This window comes from Balaenoptera physalus (genome assembly GCF_965194825.1).
Source record: "Balaenoptera physalus genome assembly, chromosome: 9".
Classification (NCBI taxonomy): Eukaryota; Metazoa; Chordata; class Mammalia; order Artiodactyla; family Balaenopteridae; genus Balaenoptera; species Balaenoptera physalus.
Window position 1 is genome coordinate 51,819,061 of NC_138888.1, and position 16,867 is coordinate 51,835,927.

The following is a 16,867-nucleotide window of genomic DNA, read 5'->3' on the forward strand; positions in this document are numbered from 1 at the left end:
GCGAGGATTTTCCAGATTTTTACACTGGGATACAGGCTTGTGCTGCACCCCAGGAACCCCTTCAGTCGCAAGGAAACCTGGACATTAGCCACCCAAGGACCAGGCTACACAGTGAGAGAACTTAGACCGGCGCTGTCCGACACAGCACCGCTCGCCAGATAGGGCTATTTACATTCACATTAAATACAGTTAAAAATTCAGTTCCCCGATGGCAGTAGCCACATTACGAGTGCTCCACAGCCGCAAGTGGCTAGTGGCTACCGTATAAGCGCAGATACAGAATCTTTCCATCACCTCAAGAAGTCTATCGGACAGCGCTGACACAGCTGAGTTTAAGAAAAAAAAAAGCTTGTAAGCCGCTAGGCTCCACTATCAAAAATAATCAACACACGTCATTACTCTTTCCAAATATTTTGAGGGGGAAAATTATGCTAAGAAATACCAAGTAAAAAAACCTGCCAAGGCATGTGCCAGCAGGCTTTCTCAGGGAACTCACTCGTAATTCCCACGGCGGAGGCCGTCCGTCTTTCTGTGGCACATAACTCCTCAGACTTCTAGAACTCAGCGAACAACTAAAGAGGTGGGCAACCGAGGGCAAGACCCCCGAGATTTAACGGCTAAAAGCGGCCGACGCCTGTATTCATAGAGCAGGCGAGCCTCAGCTCGGGGCTCCACAGCCGACGCCACCCGAGTCTCGCGCGCCCCTCGGTCAGGCGCTTGGCACAGGATGAGAGCGCGAAACCGCCCGTGTGGGCGCGCTCCCGCACACGCGCCGGCCCGCTGCGCGAGAGTCTCTCTGCAGCCAATGGGGCGGGGCGCCGCGCGCCGGAGGCGGGGCCGTGACGCGCGCGCCTCGTGACCCTGCTCGCGGCCTGCGCCCAAGGAAGCCGGAAGCGGCCGCTGTCCGCAGCACAGACTAGGGGCGGAGAGGTGGAGGTCTGCGCCTTGGGGTTCGTGAACCCCGCGATGGACCCGGACCGGACAGTCGCGCGGCGGAGGTCATCGTTGCTGCTGCTAAGGCTGCTATTGGTGGCGCTGCTGTGGTCGGGGCTGGCTCTGGGCACCTTCTCCTTGGGCAGCAGTTCCCACCGGGTCCTCCACGACCTCCTGTCGGAGGAGCAGTTGCTGAAGGTGGAGGACTTGTCCCTGGCACTACTGCAGGGCGGAAGGATGGGGCCACTGTCACTACCGCCAGACTTGCCGGATTTGGATCCCGAGTGCCGGGAGCTGCTGCTGGACTTCGCCAACAGCAGCGCAGAGCTCACCGGGTGTCTAGTGCGCGGCGCCCGGCCGGTGCGCCTCTGTCAGACCTGCTATCCCCTCTTCCAACAGGTCGCCAGCAAGATGGACAACATCAGCCGAGCCGTGGGGGTGGGTAGAAGGCACACCCGGGACCTCTGGCGTGGATTGTTGGAAAGGGAGGAGGATGGAATGATGGTTAACTTGGGGTGGGGGCGGTGCTCAGTTTCCCCATTTGTGAGAAAAGGGGGTTGGATTGGGACTGTGGAGTTAGGGGCATCAGAAAAGTGGGTGGCATTATGGGGCTTGGGGTTTGGATTTTTGCTTCCATGGCTGCTGTTGGGCATCTTTTGGTACATATTTGCAGATAGGTATGACTAGTTTTCTTGGGGCTTCTGCACGCCAACTCTACCTTTCTTCACCTCTTTCCCCCCAGTCTGCCGCAGCTTCTTCCCATCTCCACCTGGAGTTCCCAGGAAGGACTCTTTCCTGAAACCCCAGGTGGAGTGGGGAAACTATAGTGTGCTGGTGGTAAGGAACTTGAGCTTTGTAGCCAGGCATTTTCAGATCCACCACTTTCTAGCAGTTTGACCTTGGATTAATTACCTTGGAGTCTATCTTGGCGTTTCCTCCTCTGTAGAATAGAGAAAAACCGCTGCCAGATGTGACTGTTAAAAAAATAAAAAGAGATAATGCATGAGAGTTCATTTTAGTCATTAATACAGCCTGGAGCCATTCTGCCAGGAGACCAGTTCTTCTCTGCTTATTCGAGGTGTACTCTGGGCAATTTATATTCTCTGTAACTGTTGTCTCATCTGTAAGATGGGTGTGAGAGGAACTCTGAGAAAACTATTACTACACATAGTAATAGTTCTCAGTAAATGGGAACTAAAATCTTACAAAATGGTAAATCTGCCCTCCACTCTTGGTACTCTTAGAGCTCTTCTGGTCATGTGGTTGGTGCTGTGAGGGTCTTGATTAAAAGAAAGAAAGAGAAAGAAAGAAAGGGAGGGAGGAAGGAAGGAAGGCAGGCAGGCACAGAGACATGTCCTTGTTCCTAAGTACCTTATAGGGGCTAGAGTAGGAAAGGATTAGAGTGTCAGGGCTGGCGGGAGTCATGAGGTATGGGCTGGATATGCCTTGTAAAGGAAAAACAGGAGAAATGACTTTGCGATTATGGAGTGGAAAGTTCCTCTTGTACTGAGAAAAAAAGTCTCATGAAAATGTGGTTGGAATTATTTCATAAATCATAGTTGATTTGACAAAATATAAACATATAGAGTTGCATCCTACTTTGTCAGCCTGATATTACTTGACATAAATATGTATTTTTTACAAAAATAGGGAATTTATTTGCATTAAATAAATTCTGTGGCCGGTCTCTGTAAAGAGCTACTTTTCAAGGTACTTTAAGTAAATGTAGACCTACATGCAGTATTTTTCAGGCATACTTCTACTGGGTATAGCAAGGGCTATATATATGTGTGTGTGTGTGTGTGTGTGTGTGTGTGTGTGTGTGTGTATACATATATATATAGTATATCTCACCATGATTTTAAAGTAGAACACCAAAGACTTGTCCCTGTCAACTACAGCAGGATATGATATGGCATCATATTCTGTTTTAAGCAATTAGGTGCATTGTTCTGTGGCCAGAATGACCGTGAGTCATTCTTTCTCACCTCTTTAGGATGAATCCATGTCCATGGATTGATTGAGAGGAGGGGATTATAACAAGGAGAAAAAGAATCAAAGGTAGAAATTAGCAAGCTATTTCTGTGGTACAGCAAGCTGATTCATTTAACTGTAATAGAGTTATCTGATGAGAATTCTATTTTTTAGTCACTTCCTCTTGGAATTACTGGGTCAAGGACTCCATATAGTTTTATTATCTCAAGGTAAAGAATACAGTGATTTGTGAAACCTGAATAGTAGAATTGACGGATTCGCTCTTACTTAGAGTCATACTTTCTTCTTTAATTTAAACTGAATAGAGATGTAGTTTCATTGAGCTGTTCAGCATCACCAGAGTGGTTGCCAGGATGCTTTGGCCCCCCAAATTCTCAATTGCTAATCTTCATCTTATTATACTTGGTTTGTTTAAAATTTATGTAAGCAGATAGATAGACATATAGATATGTATATATATATATTACCTATGATTGGAGGTATGTATCTAGAAGTGTTCAACATAGTTTTAGTGTAGATTAATAAATTGTTAGGAATATAAGGAGAAAATTGGAACATAGCATAACGTAATCTATGTCTTTCATTGGAGATCAGAAAATGTAGTACTTCTCATTCACTAAAAAAAAAAATTATTGAGTACCTATTATGTGCAGGGTAGTGGTAGTAACTAGGGATATAGCTGTGAATGAGCAGAGCTTGTAGTCTGGTAGGGGAAACAGACATTAAACATATTGTTATAAAAGTAATTATTTAATTCAGGTGTGATAAGTGTTGCAAAGAAAAAAATCCCAGATGCCACCAAAACATATAACAAGAATGCTGATCTTGAGCATTCAAGATCAGCTGGGAGTAGATAGAAGTGGTCAGTGATTAAAGCTGACAACTAAAATTTGAGAAGGTCGGGGAGGAGAGAGAATGTCTACATGTAACGAAGTAGCAGGTGTGAAGACTCTGAATGGGAGTCTGGTGTATTTGAGGACTAGAAAGAACTTAAAGCACTGTGAGCAGGAGGAGACTAGTGATCTGAGCCTGAGGAAGTGGGCAGGTGCCAGGTCATATTACCTATAGGGTAGTACTAAGGGTTTTAGTCTTTGATTTTAAAGCAGTGTGATATTACTGAAGGGTTTAATTCTGTGAATGATATGATCCGATTTGTACTTTAAAAGGTCATTATGGCTACATGAGAGAAAATGGAGGGGACAGGGACTGGGGAGGGTAGGGAAAGAGTATGTGTGGGGAAATGAATTAAGAGACTCTTGCAGTGATGTGAGAAATGTTGGTGGCTAGGCTACATGTGGGCCATTGTGACGGGGAGAAATGGATAGATTTCAGAGATATTTAGGAGGTAGAACTGACAAAACTTGGTAGTTATTTGAATATGGAATGTGAAGGAAAGGAACGATGATTTCCAGGGTTTTAATAAGAGCAGCTTAGTGAATAGGGTTGCTATTTAGTAAGATGGAGGGAGGAACCTGTTTGGTGGGGGAAGATCATGAACTTGATATTGAACTTGTTGATTCTGAGGTGTTTATGAGACGTCTAGGTGGAGATATTGCATATGTGGTTGAATATGTATGTCTAGAGATGTGGATTGGGGATAATCGGTTTGGGAGTAGTCAGCTTAAAAGTAGTGTTTGAAACCATGGTATGATGAGTTTGAGTAAGAAGTGAGAATACATAAGAAATGCTGGGTTGAAGATTTGGTTAGAGGATAAAATATTGAAAGAGACCAAGAAAGAAGAGTCGGAGAGATTAAGAAAAATCAGGAGAATGTGCTGTCCTATAAAAGGGAAAAGGGAAGGGGTGGTTATTTGTGTCAAATCCAGCTGAGAGGACCAGAAGTGAATCTATCAACATTGGCATTCTTGGTGCCATAAGAGCCATTTTGAGGGAGCACTTGGGGGTGAGAGTAAGATTAAAGTAGATTAAATAGTGAATGGAAGATGAGGAAGTGGGAATTGTGATACTACACAACTAAAAGTTTGGCCATAAGGAAGAGATAAGAAAGAGAGGTCACTAAAGAGGAATTGAGACTCAGGGATTTTCTTTTAATTTCTTTTTGTTCCTTTGTCCCTCCATCCCTCTGTCTCTACTTCCCTTCTTCCTTTCTTAAGATGGGAGAGACCTGAACATGTTTAAATGCTGATAGGAAGAATCCTATAGAGAGAGTGAAGATATAGGAAACAGTGGGAAAGTAAACAAGGTCAGTTTTCCTGAGAAGGCAGAGTAGTTGAGATCTAAGGCATCCACAGAGAGAGAGAGAGAGAGAGAGAGAGAGAGATGAGCCTTTGACAGGGGCAGGCACGTTCTGCACTCTAACAGGAGGGTAGAAGGAGAGGTTGGGTGTAGAGGGGTAGGCAGATCAGAGTTTCAGCTTGATGGTCTCTGTTTTCACTGTCAACCAGGAGGCTAGATCTTCACTTGAGAGTAAAGGGTGAGAGGGATATCAGAGTTTCAAGGGAGAGTGGAGAAGATTGCAATAGTGGTGTTAAAGAGGGGAGAATGAGCAGACAGGCAAGTGAGGAGTACAGTTTGGGATTATGGATTTATTGTGGAAATAATCTGCTTGGTTGTTTGCATTTTGCCAAATAGGCATGATGAAAGTGGATTGTTGGATTCATTGTGGTTAGGTTTCTGCTAAGTGGTTGTGACAGATTTGAGTATTAAAAGTTCTAAATATAAACCAAAGGCCAATGTTTTTTGTCATGTGCTAGGTGTTGGGAATACAAAGATATAAGACAAAGTTTCCATCCTAAAGGAACTTTTGTCCAGATGAGGAACCTAGACATATATAGGTGGATATCATGCTTTAGGAAACTGAGCCTCAGAGTGATTAAGTAACTTACCCAAGGCCATGCAGTGAAAGAGGCTGGGTTTGAATCCAAAAGGATACCACTGCCTATTTCATAGAGTTGTTACAAGGATTAAGTGAGTTATACATTTAGAGCTTTTAGAACCATTAGGTATTCAAAAGTACATCATCATTGTTGGGATTATTCATCACTTACCTTCCATTCTCACTGTTGCTACTGTCTTCTCATTATACATGAACTATGGAAATAGTCTATTTAGTCTCCTGCTTCACCCTACATATTGTGATATAGACCTATGCTCTCCAAACTCTGCTTTTCATGCCATCTTCCTCAAAAATCTTAAAAAGTTTCCCACTGTGTGACTCTCATAACCCTCAAGACCCTTCATTACCCTGCCCTGACTTCTCCCTATAATGCCTCTGCTTTCATAGAGGTACCTTCCACTGGCCTCCTGAATACTCCCTGAATACTACATAACCATTCCTATTTTCACCCCTCGATCATTTTATTTACCCCATTTTAGAACCTTCTTCCCTTTCTTAGTGTAGGGCTTAGTTCAAATCCTGCTTCCTCCATGAACTCTCCTTATTTCTCCCAACTACACTGATGTCTTCCTCAGCTGAACTATTCCTCACATTGACCACTCATACAGGTTATTCTGTATTGATTTTTTTTTCTTTATACAGCAGGTTCTTATTGGTCATCAGTTTTATACACATCAGTGTATACATGTCAATCCCAATCTCCCAATTCATCCCACCCACCCACCCCCCCCGCCACGGCTTTCCCCCCTTGGTGTCCATACGTTTGTTCTCTACATCTGTGTCTCAATTTCTTCCTTGCAAACCGGTTCATCTGTACCATTTTTCTAGGTTCCACATATATGCATTAATATACGATATTTGTTTTTCTCTTTCTGACTTACTTCACTCTGTATGACGGTCTCTAGATCCATCCACGTCTCAACAAATGACCCAATTTCGTTCCTTTTTATGGCTGAGTAATATTCCATTGTACCACATCTTCTTTATCCATTCGTCTGTCAATGGGCATTTAGGTTGCTTCCATGACCTGGCTATTGTAAATAGTGCTGCAGTGAACATTGGGGTGCATGTGTCTTTTTGAATTATGGTTTTCTCTGGGTATATGCCCAGTAGTGGGATTACTGGATCATATGGTAATTCTATTTTTAGTTTTTTAAGGAACCTCCATACTGTTCTCCATAGTGGCTGTATCAGTTTACATTCCCACCAACAGTGCAAGAGGGTTCCCTTTTCTCCACACCCTCTCCAGCATTTATTGTTTGTAGACTTTCTGATGCCCATTCTAACTGGTGTGAGGTGACACCTCATTGTAGTTTTGATTTGCATTTCTCTAATAATTAGTGATGTTGAGCAGCTTTTCATGTGCTTCTTGGCCATCTGTATGTCTTCTTTGGAGAAGTGTCTATTTAGGTCTTCTGCCCATTTTTGGATTGGGTTGTTTGTTTTTTTAATATTGAGCTGCATGAACTGTTTATATATTTTGGAGATTAATCCTTTGTCCGTTGATTCGTTTGCAAATATTTTCTCCCATTCTGAGGGTTGTCTTTTCGTCTTGTTTATGGTTTCCTTTGCTGTGCAAAAACTTTTAAGTTTCATTAGGTCCCATGTGTTTATTTTTGTTTTTATTTCCATTACTCTAGGAGGTGGGTCAAAAAAGATCTTGCTGTGATTTATGTCAAAGAGTGTTCTTCCTATGTTTTCCTCTAAGAGTTTTATAATGTCCGGTCTTACATTTAGGTCTCTAATCCATTTTGAGTTTATTTTTGTGTATGGTGTTAGGGAGTGTTCTAATTTCGTTCTTTTACATGTAGCTGTCCATTTTCCCCAGCACCACTTATTGAAGAGACTGTCTTTTCTCCATTGTATATCCTTGCCTCCTTTGTCATAGATTAGTTGACCATAGGTGTGTGGGTTTACCTCTGGGCTTTCTATCTTGTTCCATTGATCTATGTTTCTGTTTTTGTGCCAGTACCATATTGTCTTGATTACTGTAGCTTTGTAGTATAGTCTGAAGTCAGAGAGTCTGATTCCTCCAGCTCCGTTTTTTTCCCTCAAGACTGCTTTGGCTATTCGGGGTCTTTTGTGTCTCCATACAAATTTTAAGATTTTTTATTCTAGTTCCGTAAAAAATGCCATTGGTAATTTGATAGGGATTGCATTGAATCTGTAGATTGCTTTGGGTAGTATACTCATTTTCACAATATTGATTCTTCCAATCCAAGAACATGGTATATCTCTCCATCTGTTGGTATCATCTGTAATTTCTTTCATCAGTGTCTTATAGTTTTCTGCATACAGGTCTTTTGTCTCCCTAGGTAGGTTTATTCCTAGGTATTTTATTCTTTTTGTTGCAATGGTAAATGGGAGTGTTTCCTTAATTTTTCTTTCAGATTCTTCATCATTAGTGTATAGGAATGCAAGAGATTTCTGTGCATTAGTTTTGTATCCTGCAACTTTACTAAATTCATTGATTAGCTCTAATAGTTTTCTGGTGGCATCTTTAGGATTCTCTATGTATAGTATCATGTCATCTGCAAACAGTGATAGTTTTACTTCTTCTTTTCTAATTTGTATTCCTTTTATTTCTTTTTCTTCTCTGATTGCCGAGGCTAGGACTTCCAAAACTATGTTGAATAATAGTGGTGAGAGTGGACATCCTTGTCTCGTTCCTGATCTTAGAGGAAATGCTTTCAGTTTTTCACCATTGAGAATGATGTTTGCTGTGGGTTTGTCATATATGGCCTTTATTATGTTGAGGTAGGTTCCCTCTATGCCCACTTTCTGGAGAGTTTTTATCATAAATGGGTGTTGAATTTTGTCAAAACTTTTTCTGCATCTATTGAGATGATCATATGGTTTTTATTCTTCAATTTGTTAATATGGTGTATCACATTGATTTGTGTATGTTGAATAATCCTTGCATCCCTGGGAGAAATTCCACTTGATCATGGTGTATGATCCTTTTAATGTGTTGTTGGATTCTGTTTGCTAGTGTTTTGTTGAGGATTTTTGCATCTATATTCATCAGTGATAGTGGTCTGTAATTTTCTTTTTTTGTAGTATCTTTGTCTGGTTTTGGTATCAGGGTGATGGTGGCCTCATAGAATGAGTTTGGGAGTGTTCCTTCCTCCACAATTTTTTGGAAGAGTTTGAGAAGGATGGGTATTAGCTCTTCTCTAAATGTTTGATAGAGTTCACCTGTGAAGCCATCTGGTCCTGGACTTTTGTTTGTTGGAAGATTTTTAATCACAGTTTCAATTTCATTACTTGTGATTGGCCTGTTCATATTTTCTGTTTCTTCCTGGTTCAGTCTTGGAAGGTTATACCTTTCTAAGAATTTGTCCACTTCTTCCAGGTTGTCCATTTTATTGGCATAGAGTTGCTTGTAGTAGTCTCTTAGGATGCTTTGTATTTCTGCAGTGTCTGTTGTAACTTCTCCTTTTTCATTTCTAATTTTATTGGTTTGAGTCCTTTCCCTGTTTTTGTTGGTGAGTCTGGCTAATGGTTTATCAATTTTGTTTATCTTCTCAAAGAACCAGCTTTTAGTTTTATTGATCTTTGCTATTGTTTTCTTTGTTTCTATTTCATTTATTTCTGCTCTGATCTTTATGATTTCTTTCCTTCTGCTAACTTTGGGTTTTGTTTGTTCTTCTTTCTCTAGTTCCTTTAGGTGTAAGGTTAGATTGTTTATTTGAGATTTTTCTTGTTTCTTGAGGTAGGCTTGTATAGCTATAAACTTCCCTCTTAGAACTGCTTTTGCTGCATCCCATAGGTTTTGGATCGTTGTGTTTTCATTGTCATTTGTCTCTAGGTATTTTTTGATTTCCTCTTTGATTTCTTCAGTGATCTCTTGGTTATTTAGTAACGTATTGTTTATCCTCCATGTGTTTGTGTTTTTTACGTTTTTTCCCGTGTAATTCACTTCTAATCTCATAGCGTTGTGGTCAGAAAAGATGTTTGATATGATTTCAATCTTCTTAAATTTACTGAGGCTTGATTTGTGACCTATGATGTGATCTATCCTGGAGAATGTTCCGTGCGCGCTTGAGAAGAAAGTGTAGTCTGCTGTTTTTGGATGGAATGTCCTATAAATATCAATTAAATCTATCTGGTCTATTGTGTCATTTAAAGCTTCTGTTTCCTTAGTTATTTTCATTTTGGATGATCTGTCCATTGGTGTAAGTGGGGTGTTAAAGTCCCCCACTATTATTGTGTTACTGTCCATTTCCTCTTTTACAGCTGTTAGCAGTTGCCTTATGTATTGATGTGCTCCTATGTTGGGTGCATATATATTTATAATTGTTATATCTTCTTCTTGGATTGATCCCTTGATCATTATGTAGTGTCCTTCCTTGTCTCTTGTAACATTCTTTATTTTAAAGTCTATTTTATCTGATATGAGTATTGCTACTCCAGCTTTCTTTTGATTTCCATTTGCATGGAATATCTTTTTCCATCCCGTCACTTTCATTCTGTATGTGTCCCTAGGTCTGAAGTGGGTCTCTTGTAGACAGCATATATATGGGTCTTGTTTTTGTATCCATTCAGCAAGCCTGTGTCTTTTGGTTGGAGCATTTAATCCATTGAGGTTTAAGGTAATTATCGATATGTATGTTCCTCTGACCAGTTTCTTAATTGTTTTGCGTTTGTTTTTGTAGGTCCTGTTCTTCTCTTGTGTCTCCCACTTAGAGATGTTCCTTTAGCATTTGTTATAGAGCTGGTTTGGTGGTGCTGAATTCTCTTAGCTTTTGCTTGTCTGTAAAGCTTTTGATTTCTCCATCAAATCTAAATGAGATCCTTGCCAGGTAGAGTAATCTTGGCTGTAGTTTCTTCCCTTTCATCACTTTAAGTATATCATGCCACTCCCTTCTGGCTTGTAGAGTTTCTGCTGAGAAATCAGCTGTTACCCTTATGGGAGTTCCCTTCTATGTTATTTGTTGTTTTTCCCTTGCTGCTTTCAATAATTTTTCTTCGTCTTTAATTTTTGCCAGTTTGATTACTATGTGTCTTGGCATGTTTCTCCTTGGGTTTATCCTGTATGGGACTCGCTGTGCTTCCTGGACTTGGGTGGCTATTTCCTTTACCATATTAGGGAAGTTTTTGACTATAATCTGTTCAAATATTTTCTCACGTCCTTTCTCTCTCTCTTTTCCTTCTGGGACCCCTATAATGTGAATGTTATTGCGTTTAATGTTGTCCCAGAGGTCTCTTAGGCTGTCTTCATTTCTTTTCATTCTTTTTTCTTTATTCTGTTCCACAGCAGTGAATTCCACCATTCTATCTTCCAGGTCACTTATCCGTTCTTTTGCCTCAGTTATTCTGCTATTGATTCCTTCTAGTGTAGTTTTCATTTCAGTTATTGTATTGTTCATCTCTGTTTGTTTGTTCTTTAATTCTTCTAGGTCTTTGTTAAACATTTTTTGCATCTTCTTGATCTTTGCCTCCGTTGTTTTTCCAAGGTCCTGGATCATCTTCACTATCATTATTCTGAAATCTTTTTCTGGAAAGTTGCCTATCTCCACTTAATTATTTTTCTTGGGGGGTTTTATCTTGTTCCTTTATCTGGTACATAGCCCTCTTCCTTTTCATCTTGTCTGTCTTTCTGTGAATGTGGTTTTTGTTCCACAGGCTTCAGGATTGTAGTTCTTCTTGCTTCTGCTGTCTGCCCTTTGATGGATGAGGCTATCTAAGAGGCTTGTGCAGGTTTCCTGATGGGAGGGACTGGTGGTGGATAGAGCTGGGTGTTGCTCTGGTGCACAGAGCTCAGTAAAACTTTAATCCCCTTGACTGCTGATGGGTGGGACTGGGTTCCCTCCCTGTTGGTTGTTTTGCCTGAGGCAACCCAACACTGGAGCCTATCTGGGCTCTTTGGTGGGGCTAATGGCCGACTCTGGGAGGGCTCACGCCAAGGAGTACTTCCCAGAACTTCTGCTGCCAGTGTCCTTGTCCCCACGGTGATCCACAGCCACCCCCTGCCTCTGCAGGAGACCCTCCAACACTAGCAGGTAGGTCTGGTTCAGTTTCCCCTGGGTTCACTGCTCCTTCCCCTGGGTCCCGATGCATGCACTGCCTTGTGTGTGCCCTCCAAGAGTGGAGTCTCTGTTTCCCCCAGTCCTGTCAAAGTCCTATGATCAGATCCCACTAGCCTTCAAAGTCTGATTCTCTAGGAATTCCTCCTCCCATTGCCAGACCCCCAGGTTGGGAAGACTGACGTGGGGCTCAGAACCTTCACTCCAGTGGGTGGACTTCTGTAGTATAAGTGTTCTCCAGTCTGTGAGTCACCCACCCAGCAGTTATGGGATTTGATTTTGCTGTGATTGTGCCCCTCCTACCGTCTCATTGTGGCTTCTCCTTTGTCTTTGGATGTGGGGTATCTTTTTTGGTGAGTTCCAGTGTATTTCTGTCGATGATTGTCCAGCAACTAGTTGTGATTCTGGTGTTCTCACAAGAGGGAGTGAGAGCATGTCCTTCTACTCTGCCATCTTGATTCAGGCCCCTAGTTTGTATCTGTATTGATTTTTAAAATATCCAGTCATCCACTTACGAAGACTCTACTTAAGTAACTGGTTATACTTAGCCCGCTACACCCACTTAGAGCACTTCTTGTTGGCAACAGGTCGCTAGGTGAAATAGCACATATCAGTTACTTACTAGGTGCCAGACATTGTGCTAAGTGATTAACGTATGGTATTTTATTTAATACTGTACCTGTAGGACTCATGATCATGAAACTGAGCCTCAGAGAGTTTACCTCAGCTGTCCAAGATTACCAGCTAGTAATCCAGGTTTTTCTGACTCTTTAGGCCATGCTCTACTTTAATCTGGTGGGTAAATTATCACAAAACATTGTTTCATCTTTTATGAAATCTTCTATAGCTGATATTGCTCTGAAAGCAATTCCAAGAAAAGGGCTTTTTAAAATGTTTTGTTCAATTTACTATTTTAAAGGCAAGCGTTCATTTGGCTGCATGTTTTAATGAGACAACAAAACTAAACCACAGAAAGGGTAATCATCCCAAAATGATCTTCAGAGATATTTTAAAACAAGAATTCTGCTGTTAAGCCCTCCTTCCCTCTTTTCTTATCCCACATGGCTGATCAGTTCTTTTCTAGAGTCAACATATTCGTTCTTTTATTACTAATGACGCTATTTAATTCCTTATCTGTATGTCTTTGGGGAGGTTCTGAAGACCCAGTGTTGATGGCATTCCTTTATACTCTTTGTATACTCAGAACTCCAAGATTCTTATAGTGCCTGGTAAATAGTAGGAGTTAAATAACTTTGAAAGAATGAAGAGTCAGCAGGACTTAGTTCCTTGCTTGGGGCAAAAGGGAAAGGAAATAGATAAGGATCCAATAATTTAGGAACTTGAATTTATTATTTGCATAGTGTGAGTTTCATTATTAAAACGATCTGTGGAAAGCGTGTTCTTCTATCTGGGTACAAGCTATTTCGGTACAAACTAGATGTATCACATTTTCTTGTGGATTTTAAGATTTTGAGCCAAAAAATGCCCAGAAGATGAAACAATGTTTTGTGATCATTTGCCCACCAGGTTTTTAAAAATGTGTAAATAATATATGTTCATTGTAGAAAAATTTAGACAGTGTAAAAGAGGCAAAAAAGAAAATGAAAATCGCTCTATTTCCATTATTCAGAGATAACTACTGGTACATTTTGGTGAATAGCTTTCCAGAATTTTTTCCTGTGCATAAGGAGTAAGAAATATTACATGTGGGCCTAAGTTGAGATTGTAACTTAGAAGCAAGTACTTATTTATTTAAGAAGCAAAGATTTTCTTCCCTTGCAAGTGAACCTGGTGCCAATAAATGTTAGCTGCTATTGTTTTATTACAGTTGTTATTATTAATGATATCATTATTTGATTATAGCAAAAAAAAAATTAAATGCTTATAATAAATATTTGAATTATTTTTATAAGGTTTTTTGCCTCAAGTTGTTGTTTGGGAAGTCTAAAAACATTCAGATTGTATTTTTCTTTCTTTTTCTTTTGTCGTTATAGAATTCCTCAGAGAGTCATAATTGTGCCAGAAGTCTCTTAATGGCAGATAGAATGCAAATAGTTGTGATTCTGTCTGAGTTTTTCAATTCCACATGGCAGAAGGCAAATTGTGCAAGTAAGTAATTCTTGCATTTTCATGTTGCTGTTATGGTTCAACAGTATAGATGTCATTTTATTTTAGTGAATTTTGAACTCTGAAAATTTTGAATATTTTTTATTACTAAGTTTAAATGAACTGTGATTAGCATCACGGTTTATTAGTGAGAACTACTTGGGCAAATACTGAAAGGCAGGAAAGTGTAGCAGTTAACAGTGAGCTTTGCAGTCAGACAGATCTGGATTTTATTCTAAGCTCTGCCATTTATTAGCCCTAACCTACTACTGTCAGACCTTGGGCATGTAATGTTACCTCTTGGAGCTTCAGTTTCCTCATCCGTAAATTGGTGGTAATAATGGAACCTACTTTATATGATTGTTTTGAGGAATAAATAAAATAAACTATGTAAAGCACTTAGCTTAGTATCTGGCATATAGTTAATGTTCAAGGAATGTTAGCTGCTTAATATAATAGTAATTATGATGTTCATAATAATTTGTCATCTGGTGGTAGGGGGAGGTGATAACGTCTGTTCTACCAGTTTTGCAGGCTTGTATGTATTTGTATAATGAAATGAGATCTATTTTCAAGCATTCTTTGGAAAAATTAAAATCACTATTTCAATTCATAAGTGTTTTGAATACCAACTATGTACTAGGAAATTCTTATTTTCTATGCCTTATAATTTTTTTTTAAATTTTATTTATTTATTTATTTATGGCTGTGTTGGGTCTTTGTTTCTGTACGAGGGCTTTCTCTAGTTGCGGCAAGCGGGGGCCACTCTTCATCGCATTGCGCGGGCCTCTCACTATCGCGGCTTCTCTTGTGGAGCACAGGCTCCAGACGCGCAGGCTCAGCAATTGTGGCTCACAGGCCTAGTTGCTCCGCGGCATGTGGGATCTTCCCAGACCAGGGCTCGAACCCGTGTCCCCTGCATTGGCAGGCAGATTCCCAACCACTGCGCCACCAGGGAAGCCCTATGCCTTATAATTTTTGAGGAAGAAAGTTATAGTTACAATGTAACCTAAAGCAGACAAATAACTGCTATAATAAAGTTATAGAGTCTTGGGGAAGCTGAAAATAAATCAGATTGGAGAGAATTTGAAATACTTCCTGGAGGAAGTACCTTTTGATCCTACACTTTTATGGCTGGGCATGATTTCAATAAGTAGAGATGAGAGGAAGGACAGTGCAGATAGGGAGGCATCGTGAACAGAGGCACAGAGGTACAAAAGAGTAGTAGACGTTACAGGATACTGGAAGCACAATGGAGGTAAACTTGGAAAGGGAAGGTAGGACCTTGACCTATATAGTAGTTTATCACTTATGCCAACATTTTTCATACCGCTTAGAACACCAGCATAGTATTAAGAAATGGTTATATACTATAGTATCTTGGGAATTTACAATACACATAGAATATTAAAGGCAGTGAGAAGGACTATAGGTTAAAAAAAACTTTTAAACATCATTTAACCTAGTACTTTCTGAGCTTTTTTTTTTTTTAAACTACAAAGACCCTTTTTTTTTCTTTTTTTTTTTGTGGAACCCCATTGGAAGAGAGAGACCAGTGAGGAAATTCTTACAATGGTTTAGGCAAGAAGCAAAGAAAACATAAAGTAGGGCATGGGCTGTGGAAATAGAAAGGATAGAGTGAATTAAAAATCTGTGTACCTGTAAGTCATTAAGGAGCTTAACTTTTCTAAGGACTTTGTCTTTTTGTTTAGTTCATATGAAGGAAAACTGTAAATGGGAAAAAGACTCACTGCTAAGTTTCTTTTCCTTTGTAGTATACCATGCATATTGAATATTAACTCTTTTAATTTTGTCTCTATTAATTCAAATTTTCTGGTAATTTGAACAGAGGCTTGGCTGACAGCTAACTTTTTTTAAAGCAAATCTTTACTTTTTTGGAGTAAAACTTTTTAGTATAAATATGATTGAACAGAGTTTGCTTAACTTATACGGAAGAGCTGTTTTTAAGTATTCTTAGGCCTTCAGAAAAATCCATTGATATAGGAAAAAATGTGTTAATTGCAAATAATTTAAAATCAGTTAATTAGAATAAGTGGGGTATGTGTTGGGATTCACTTCTTTCGACTGATGTTACTTAATTGACATACTTGAGAGGTAAAGCATCTTTTCTTTAAAAGGTATTTTGTAATGAATTTACTAATTTAAAATAGCTTTCTTCTCCAGCTATTTAAAAAAAAAATAAAAAGGAAAGAAAACATTTTGCTGCATATTTACTCAGTATGGTAGGTATAAAACTCTTTAGAATAAATTCTTAGGGTTACCTTTGTTTTTCTGTGAGGCATCCTATCTTCAAAATATTCCTTGATTGAACTTCTTTTGAAGAAAAATGAAATGTTTACTTCCTAATTAAAATTAATTTGGCCAAAATATATGGCCAAGCAAGGTGCAGAGAAATATGACATCTTTTGGAGAATTAGATAGCTGATTGGGCAGGAAAGACAGGAAGACTTAGTTTTCATTCTGCTTACATTTGTACCCTTTGGATTGTATACCATAGCATTTAATACCTATTCAAAAATACATAAAAATTTTTAAAACTTGACAGACTGTCCAAATCTGCCATGATTATTCATATGTTAGATGTAATCAGAGAGATTGGCTATTTTCTTTTTCCAGATTATGCATTTTAAAAAAGTTATCTTCCATTCATTGTTTCATTCACATTTTAAAATTTATCATAATGTATATTCTGTATTTTATATGGAAATAAAATAGTTTTATAAATTTGTGCTCCTCAGCTGTTTTCCCTTGGGTATTCATTCTAAAGTAATCATCTAGGACTTCCCTGGTGGTCCAGTGGTTAAGACTTTGCCTTCCGATGCAGGGGATGTGGATTCGATCCCTGTTTGGGGAGCTAAGATTCCACATGCCTCGAGGCCAAAAAACCAAAACATAAAACAGAAACAATATTGTAACAAATTCAATG

The 16,867-nt window shown here is 39.6% G+C and overlaps 1 protein-coding gene across 1 annotated transcript in view; it reads left to right on the plus strand.

Annotated features, from left to right (window-relative positions):
- Window positions 1–867: 867 nt before the first annotated feature.
- OSTM1 (osteoclastogenesis associated transmembrane protein 1) overlaps window positions 868–16,867 on the plus strand; it is a 37,456-nt gene continuing 21,456 nt past the window's right edge. Inside the window, exons 1-2 of the mRNA XM_082475422.1 lie at window positions 868–1,371; window positions 13,809–13,923. Of these exons, the coding sequence (XP_082331548.1) occupies window positions 967–1,371; window positions 13,809–13,923 (520 nt within the window). The 5' untranslated portion in view covers window positions 868–966. The remainder of the gene's footprint in view (window positions 1,372–13,808; window positions 13,924–16,867) is intronic.